The sequence below is a fragment of the Hipposideros armiger genome, unplaced genomic scaffold, assembly GCF_001890085.2.
Source record: "Hipposideros armiger isolate ML-2016 unplaced genomic scaffold, ASM189008v1 scaffold_19, whole genome shotgun sequence".
Taxonomy (NCBI): domain Eukaryota; kingdom Metazoa; phylum Chordata; class Mammalia; order Chiroptera; family Hipposideridae; genus Hipposideros; species Hipposideros armiger.
The window spans coordinates 2,449,007-2,458,782 of record NW_017731369.1 but is presented as its reverse complement, the minus strand read 5'-3'; the positions used below and the strand labels follow the sequence as shown (position 1 = coordinate 2,458,782).

Sequence of the window (9,776 nt, the reverse complement as noted above, 5' to 3'; positions counted from 1 at the left end):
CCGCCCCCGCCCCCCTGCTGCTCTCTCACCTGCTGTTCATGTAAGAGAAACCGCTGGAAGTCGTGCAGGTGAACGGCAGAGGCATCCGGCCGGTCAGTGTTGCTGCCCTCAGGGAAAGAGAGGGTGTTTAGACAGGGACACATTTTCACAGCACAGAGGCAATTCTAGCCAGCAGGCTGGCCCACCAGGCAGCCTGCCACCCAGACATATCGCCAAGTCCCTCCACAGTGCCAGGAGCAGGCTGGCCCACAGGAAGACAAAGGTGACCTAGACAACATCCCTGACCTACACAGATAGATGCAAAGAATGCCAGAACCTCGGAGGGCAGGCCCTGGAATCTGCACTCCGCTGCTCCCTAGTGGTTCTGGTGCTGAAGAAGTGGGCGAGGGGGCAGGAGGGACAGCACGGACGTGTGTGTGCACACAGAAACATGCTTTGGCAGGGCTGGATGTGGACAGCATTTAGGGGGAGCTGGACAAGGAACTGGGCCACATCAGAGGGTCTCCTCAGAAGCCACAATCCAGAGTTTGCAGAGCCAGCGAGTGCTCTGAAGCAGGAGTGAGGGCCGGATGAAGCCCCCCAGACTCTGGGAGGATGGGGAGAAGCAGCTGGAACATGTAAGACTTGAGCCATGGGGTGAGCAGAGGCCAGCTGTTGGGAGAATTTTCCATTTGAGACGAGGGAACCCTGCACCCAGAATAAAGGGAGACTCTGCCTGGGCCAGCAGCTTGCTGACAGGTGGCCTTGTGGAGATGATGTTCACGGCTATCAAAAAACTGGGACCTCACTGACAGGCACAAGCAACTCTGGTTTCTACAGAAAGCACATTTTGTAGAACAGAGCTGTCCAGGGATAATTGTTCTTTTCCCTGAGCACTTGCAGAGGGTTGGGGAGAGAGGTCTTTTTAAAATTTTGGAGATAAACATGCTTTAAGTTTTCTCCCCCTACTAAACACTCAGGGTCAAAAAGTCTATTGTCTTTCCTTATGAGTGTATTTCTCGCCTTCTTTGCTAACCAGCTTCATGGTCTAACACTCATCTTTTCATAACATAAATACTATGTCAAAATCAGCTTCATTTTAATATATATACTTTGGAGTCTGGTTTAGAAAGCAACAGAGGGAACAACTGTCAGAACGTCCATATCAGTGAGGGCAGGTTCCAAAAAGCAGGCCCCGGTCAGCATGCTGCCAATCATGTTCTAGGTGCTTAACTCCATGGCAAACATTTCTCCCAGGCAGATAGGCTCAGGGAACTGAATACTTTTTAATCCCCCACCTGGGGAATTAGGAGCACAGTAAAAGTCCTGACAAGTCCTGCAGGACTTTTTAATAATATCATTATTACTATTTATAGGCCCTTGCCACACACCGTGTGAAGTACTGTATACGCTTTGACTCGTTTTGTTTCAGTTAAACCTGCTTAACCAGGAACTTCCCCAACTCACTTGGCCACTAACATCGTCTGAATTTGTGTAAAAAAACCTACTAACCAGCCATGTTCTATGAAGCCCACTCCAGGAAAGGAGGTCCTGAAGCATGTAGACTTTTCTACAGAACCTTCCAGGCCACCCTCCCGACATGCCACAAAACCCACCGCTACTGTTCATGTTTATCCATCCACAGGCTCAGCACGGCCAACCCCCCGATAGGAGGGCCCCCACCCCCGCCCCACACACACGGCCCTCTGGAGCAGCTGGCCGGGCTGGGAGGACCTAGAAGGGCACAGCTGCCGCCCTGAGCAACAACCACCCAGAAGAGAAGCCTCACCCCAAGATGAACACAGAGGAATCTTTCTTGAATTCATCAAGAATCTGAAATAGAAAATAGAGGGGAAACACACACAATTAAGAATTTTAGACAAGTCGAGCCACTTAATGCAAATAAAAAGATTCTGGGGGAGGTTAAAATATTATCACTGTAATTTGTGTGACTTAGTAAAGCAACTGAACAGATTATTTTCCTGTTAAAAAATTATCATGGTAATTTGTGTGACTTATAAACATTCAAATATAACTGAAACTTATGAAGCAAAAGGCAGAAGTCTTCCTCACCTCTTTCATAATCTCACTCCTGAGAAGCAATCACTCTGAATAATTTCATAGGTTTCCTTCTAGAATTTGTTTTACGGACATGATATTCATAATTATATTTTATATTATAGTTTATCATAACTTTTTGCTGTTGTTTCAAGCTTTATATATTATTCTACTACCTCAAATAGTCCTGCCTTTTTTTACTTTGAAAATCCACACTGTATTCCATAATATGTATATTATTGATTTCTTGCTATTATATCGAGTATTATAAAGAACGTCCATATATATATATAGCTTTGCCCACTTGTGCTAGTATTTCCATTGGGTAGATTACTAGATGGGAAAGCACCTGGATATGGGGTGTACATGTGAACTTTGGTAGATTCCACAAGTGGCTCTCAAAACAGTTGTCCCAACCAGCACCCCCACCAGCAAACACACCAACTTTCTTATATCCTCACTGCTACATTTTAAATCCTTAACATTTTGTAATGTTAATTGGGTACTGGGTGAAAATATTTAAGGGAGGATTTATACAAAATCATATGAGAAGAGGGAAGTGGGTGAGGGCACTGATGAAATCAGATAACCATGGGTTGATTACTGCTACAGCTGGCTGATGGCTCCATGGGGGTTGGTATACTATGATGTCTATTTGTATATGTTTGAAATTTCCCTTTAATACGAAAGTTTAAAAAATTAACATTAGTGGCTGGGCATTGAAGGTGGGCAAAGGAGAACTCAAACCCTAGCTCTGCCGCTTACTAGCTGCATGACGTCCAGCAATTAACCTCTCTGAGCCTCAGTTTCTTCATCTGTAAAATGGGGATGATAACAGTACCTCTCTCACAGGTTTGTGTAAATGTGTCAAACACACAGCGCCCAGCATAGAGTTCACACTTAAGAAACATTAGCAATGATCTGTATTCATAATATTGTTATTACAGCCCAGTGAGACGTATATCCCCTCACCAGGGGACATGCATGGAATTGCATTTATTATATTCCTACTGCTGCCAAACTTTTGGAAGCTCTGAGGCTTGAGCACAGCAACATAAGCAGGTGGTTAGACACAAAGAGGAGCTGGCAACTTCATGTTGGAAACCTATAATTACGCATGAGCAGGAACTCACTCCCTAGATTTAGATCTGGGGGTATTCAATCACCATAAACAACCCTATTTCCCCCAAGGAGTCCAAGAAATCCAGCTGAGCCCATAAGAACACACATCTGATGTTTTTCTCTGAGACTCAGAAAGTAAATTATATGCTAATAGTTGGGGAAGGGGGCATTGGCCTACCTAAGAGCAGAGAAGTTTCTCAAGTAACTGTCCAGTAACTATCGATAGAGCTTGGGGCTTTTTTATCCACATTCCAGGTCACTGAATTAATATGTGCAGTGGCCAAACTGGACAGTTACACTCTCCAATGTTGGAGATCAGACACTGTCAACCCCAAAAGTCTTTAGGGCCAGGTAGACAACATAAATCAGTAGAGAGCTGGGTAGAAGGTAGGGACTGGGGCAAACCAAAGAATGCATGCTTCGTTTCTACTCAGATGTCACCATGGGAAACTCAAGACCCACATATAGCAGGATCTCAATTTTTTTTCAAGAGAAGCGAAAAATCTGAATCTTGATATGAATCTCCCAGGTTTTAAATATAGGCAATTCATTAAAAAAAAAAAATTTAGGGCCAGCCGAGTGGCTCAGTTGGTTAAGAGCTCGCTCAAAAGTGTGAGCTCTGAGCAACAGCAGTTCGAGTACTGGCCCGAGCTGAGCTGCCACTGAGCTGCCAACAGGTGGCAGGATGGCTCAGCTGCGCTAAAAAAAAAAAAAAAATTTTTTTTTAAACCACTAGGCCACATACAACCAAATACAGGCTGAATGTGGCATTCTGGCCACCAAGGACAACCTCTGGTACAGACATTTTTTCCCAAAAAACACTGAGCAATCGAGGGTACCTCCAGAGGATTCAGGAATTCTGCAGAAACCTGACTCACATTTCTTTCTCTCCCTTCTCCCTCTCAAACACACACACACACACACACACACACACACACACACACGTTAGCCTTAAAAAGAACCATAATGAAAAAGTGCAGACTGAACTATATCTTACGTGAAGCTTTATCACAGTGGAGGCCATCAATGGATTAACCTGTGCTGACAGGTAAAACAGCTCTTATGCAAACCTATTTACAAGTGTTGCCTGCCATCTGCCTGATAAGACAGCATCCTGAAATTTCAAGGCAATGATGATAGGAACTGTTATTTGCAACTACTTGAATGAACCTAGCTTTTCTCAATCCTGGTCAACTGCATAAGATAGCAATTGTCATTATTCTAAATTTCATAGGTACACTGCCATCAAAACATTTTCATTGTTCTCAAGGACTGACTATAAATAAAAGTTGCAGATTTTAACTTAAAAAGCATTTTGATGAGCTTTTATGCAGGTTTATTTTTAGTAAGGTTTCATATAAAAGAGGGGAAGGGAGCTATATAAATAGTTTTATAACCAATGACCTGAATTAATGTCATGTAATGGAGGAAGCTGAGTGAGGAAGAAAAAGATGGCTTTTCCCAAAATAACTTGGTCAGTAAGAAGTCAAATTGGGGCTGGAATTCAGGTCTTTCAACTCCCAAAGCCTACAATCTTTCTAGTCTATTTGGCAAGCCAAGAACTAATTATTATATATGTGAAAAGGTGAACACACTGTAATTGAATTTTTTACTCTATAAAATAATGTATTTCCCCCCAATCTAGACAGACAGGAAATGCTTCTCCCATTTCTCTACCTCAGATACACCCAAAATCCCATGACCAGTGGTACCTATCCAAAGGCCTTACCTGTGGCCAGTCTGCAGTCCTGTATGCAGAAGGCAATTATAACTATCTTCTAGTGACTTTCACACTCATTACTTAATACACTCTCAACCCCTAATCCCTTGTTCAGTCCTCAGGCCAGTGAGGCAGGAATCACCACCCCCATTACACACAGAGGAGAAGACTGAGGCTGGAAGTGCTCAGTGGCGGACCCAAGATCACACAGCTGATTGGAGAAACCAGGCGATTCACCTGGCTCCAAGTCCCACATACTCTCTGCTCCCTTGCAACTCTGTTGGGGACCCACCTTTGCCACCTGCAAAGCTCTTTTCCAACAGTGACAGCACCCACCAGGCACTGTGCTCCATGTATTATACCGAATGCCCCACTTTTTAAGCCTTATGCTTTCTGGGGCTTTTTTTTTTACTGCAAAAGTAATGGAACCACTTGGAACTAGTCAAAGAAAATTGCAGTATGCAAAGAAAAATATAATTATCTCTCTTACCCATCTCCCCAAACCCCTCCAGGACACATATAAAATCAATATTAAATGTGAGGTGTGCATTCTTCCAAACTTCCTCCTTGCTCATTTAAAAAAGAAAACATGCAAACAATATAAAGGAGGATTATTGTATTGTTTTGTTTTTACAAAAGATCAGACCTAGTTCCTTGCGTGCATGGCTTTCCTCACAAAATGTCATGAACATCCTTCCTGATCAAAAGAAACACAGCTGACTGAGAATTCTTAATCAGCTGTAAAATGTTGCATAGCATGGATGAACCATAATTTACCCAGCTATTCCTCTACTGAGAGGCATTCAGATGGTGCCCAGGTGCTTTGTCGGCATAAGTAATGCTGCAATAAACAACGTGGTAATATATTCTTAGGTCCCAGTGCTTTCATTCTCTAAAACAGAGTCCCCAAAATGCCACAGTCAGGCCAAAATGTATTTTAAATTTACAATAGCATATTATCTTAAAACTATACTCTCATAAAAAATGAGTAAAAATTATAAAAAGAAGGCCTACACGAAATAATCCCTCAACCCAGAGATCATTACTATTCATAATTTGATAAATTTCCTTCCAGCTAAGCTAGCTGAACTTTTTAACTTCAATAGACTCAGGTTAAATTCCAATCAGACATACAGCCATTCACATTCCCACCAAGAAGGTATGCAAGCCAAATTCCCCCCCATTTACCCCATAGCTCTGTCACATTTAAAAACTTTTGTCAATCTAACAGATGAACATGGTATGTCCCTGTCATTCCCACTTTATAGTTCCATGACTGGAAAGGAGACGAACCACGTCTCTGCTTTTCTTAGGAACACGCTGGACTTTGAAACACAGGGGGAACAAAAACATCATGTGAACATTTGTTCGAGATTCATCTTACCGATTTTTGCTGGTCAAACATAAGTTTTTTATAGAAGAGATGGAACTGTTCAAAGCTGAGTTCATCTTTGTGCGCGCCAATTTCCTACAAATATATATATATATATATATTAAAAAAAAAGTGACCACACGATTTTTGCTGTCCACCATAAAAATGCCTCCACCTCAGTTACAGAAATAGAACTTTTCCACTAGGCTTTTCTACGACATGGGTTAAAATCAAACTGGCATTCCCCTGAACCGAAACTGTCCACTCGTTTCCGAATTTATCTGTCTGGAAAACACAACCACCAGGGACCTCACCAGGTAAGACCCTTCCTTTAACCCCCAAAAGGGAAGAGTCTTGACCAGGATTCCAAGAGTCATAATGAGAACTCCTCCTTTTGAGGGCATCGAAGACACTTTCAAATCTAGATGTATGTACAGGGTATAGACACACAGGTCACTTTTTAAAGCATAAGGAAACTAACCAAGCCTTTAGGTTAGTCAGAGCTCAACTCCAGTCAAGGACTGCCCCCTGACTTGCATACTGGCTTTAGGCAACTTACTTGCCCCTTTCAGAACCTCGATCTCTTCACCTATAAAATGGGAGAACCACCACTATCTTCCTAGGGCTTCCCTGAAACCAAACCAGGTAACATCTACCTAACGAGTGCTCAGTAAAGGCTTGATAAAGAACACAATTCTGATTAAATGGTGATCAATGGTATATACTTCTCCCATCTCCCTTCTCTTGTTTCAATCCCCACCCTTCTCTGTTTTTGCCTTTGTGAATTAGAGGGAATGCTGGGGTCAGGCCAAAAGATGGCTTGATAAACCATAAAGTGGCTCATCTCTTCTAGAAGCTCACTGGTACGAAAATGAATGAGCTTTTTCAGCGGGGGAATCCTGGAACTGGGGCTGTCATTGACATGGACACGTGAGTCCTCCAACCAGGGTTATTGGGACTGAAGAGTTGTTGGCTTCCTTGACAAGAATTGGTATCTCGCTGAGGACCAGAAAGGGTGCCTTTACATCATCTCCATCCTTACACCACTCGGAAAATCCCCACCTTACCTACGCTACCTGGAATGCCTTTACCTGCCCCAGATCTACCAACCGCTTAATTATACAAGTGCATAAACAAATTAAATGATGGGTGGAAGAAGGTGGTGGAAGGAGGAGATAGGTGGGAGGAAGGGTGGGTGGGAGGATGGATGGGTGGGAGGATGGATGGATGGATGGGAGGATGGATGGATGGGAGGATGGATGGACAGACAGACGGAGGGGAAGACAGATGGATGGAAGGATGGACGGGTAGGGGAGAGGTGGGTAGGAGGGCTGATAGATGGAAAGCGAGAGAAAGGGCCGAGAGCAGCCACCTCTGATAACTATGCTATCAGGACTAGCCACATCCCTGGAAACCTACATGAGGAATCTTTCAAAATATTTTCCCAAACAAACAAGTTTGTTCCTATTACTAGAAGGAAAATAGGACACAGGATGGTGAGGAAAAAGGAAAGCTGGACTGGTAGAAATATTTCAAGTCAAGCTGCTCTGTAAACATGGTCAAGGTGAATGATGTCCTCTGCTATTAGGATTGAGAATGTGGTCCTGAGATCTTCACGGGATCTTTCTGTCTGGACTAAAACAGATGAATCTGGAGGTGAAGAAGTTTCTTGGGCACCACTCAACAGAGCTCAAAGATGTCGGGGACTTCATGTGAGAGGCACAAGAAGCCCCTAGCTCACAGAATCACCAGGCTGAGCTGTGAAACTTACCACAAACTTATCTTTGAGGAACTTGGCACTGCTCATTTTGAAGTTGACCATAGGCAAGACAGTCTTCAACTCTCGGAGGCTGATGCTGCAAAAAAAAAAAAAAGAGAGAAACCCCAGCTCCATCAACCTCAAAGTGTTTCAACAGTGGAGAGTTTGGCTACTCCCATCAGCTACCACCTCGGGCGACCCTCTATGAGGAGACCCTGCCAACAGCTATTAAGTGAGCACTAACTGAAAACAAGAGACCTGGGTTCAAGATGGGGCAACGGGGTTGGGGGGACACCTTGATGCACAAGGCTGATCTCCACCCTTCAGGGATGGCCGTGGACGTGGTCACGTAGGACATGCACACTGTGAAAAGATGGTGTCCAATGACCAGATAACCTCTGCAGATATGAAATGTCACAGGGATTCGAACCAAGGGGAGGTCACTGAAGGCCAAAGAGGAGGAAGGGGAAGGACCCAACCTTATGTGAGCACCTCCTATGAGCCAGGCTGCCCTGGGGGTCATCCAGGCAATAATGCAATCGAACCCCTCACCGCATTTCACCTTGTACACAGTAGGCATTACCGACCCCTAGGGTTCAAAACAGGCAATGGGGGAGGGGTGGGGGAGGACTGGGGGATTGCTACTCAAGGTCAGAGCTCAGTGGCAGCAGAGCCTGGGTCTGAATCAAAGCCCAAAGCATAAAGTCATTGGCCTACACCCCGGAGATCTTCATGAGTGTGTGCTTCCGGGTCTGCCTATAACCATCACGTGTGACTGTCTCTCAGGAGGGATGGGATGCAGGTGGCGGGTCAAGGGCATGACATGCAGTCCCTGGTGATTGCAGAGCCAAGTGTCCAGCAGAGTGAGAGAGGGTGGTCTGGGCATGGCAGCGGGGGGTGGGTGCAGAGAAAACTGCTCTGTGTTCTGGAGATATCAGATTGGTCAGGGGCTGTGCATGGCCAAGGAGGGAAGCCTGCTCAGGTCGTGGGCAGGAAACGGCCCAGTTTCCCCAACACTGTCACCTCGGCCTCTGCCAGTCCACGCAGAAGAAAGCAGCATGTTACACTCAGCAGCTGCCTCTGGAGATGACCAAGTAGGACTCCTGGCCATCCAACTGTCCCCACCACGAGCTTTCAGAACTCTAGTCTAATAGCCTCCCTAACATCCTTTACATGCAAGATGCTTCCCTACCCCACCCCTAGTACCGGGCTGGCACCAAGGGCTTCCCAGAGGGATGCTGAGAGCAACGAAAGGCCTCTGGCAGGCGGGCTGGGGCTAGCCAGGCAGAGACGCGAGCAGGACGGCTGAGACCCCTTTCTGACCCAGCCCCTGGGGTGTCCAGAAGAACACGATGTAGGGGAAGGAGTGGTGGGGGCTGGCGCTGCAAGGCGAGACAGTGGGAGGGTCTGGCCAAGCTGGTGGCCCAGCGGACTTCATCTAGAACCAAGGGAGAAGCCAGAGTCCCCGCGAGAACCCAAAACTCCCAGGCAGAGACAGGACCAAAGAAACCTTCCCACACCCAGGAATAAAGACTCTGGGGGCTGGGAGACAGTGCCGCTGCCTGGGGGCCACTAGAGCAAACTCGGGGCCCAGGGGCATGAGAACCTGAGCCCCGGGACATACAAACCCACGTGCTCCAAAAGCCCCACCTAATACAGGAGCGCTTGGGTCTCCAGGTAAAGGTGGTGGGCTAAAAAGCTGCCTTGCGCTCCTCCTGTGCTGGGACCTCACCACTCCACTCTCCCCTCCCCACCCCCCCACCCCG

General features: G+C 45.8%; 1 protein-coding gene across 1 annotated transcript in view; it reads right to left on the bottom strand.

The window, feature by feature from the left end:
* The window catches only part of PLCG2 (phospholipase C gamma 2), a 155,023-nt gene that overhangs the window by 65,965 nt on the left and 79,282 nt on the right, over nt 1–9,776 (bottom strand). Inside the window, exons 5-8 of the mRNA XM_019634773.1 lie at nt 8,023–8,107; nt 6,264–6,347; nt 1,769–1,812; nt 30–102 (exon numbers count right to left, since the gene is read on the bottom strand). Of these exons, the coding sequence (XP_019490318.1) occupies nt 30–102; nt 1,769–1,812; nt 6,264–6,347; nt 8,023–8,107 (286 nt within the window). The remainder of the gene's footprint in view (nt 1–29; nt 103–1,768; nt 1,813–6,263; nt 6,348–8,022; nt 8,108–9,776) is intronic.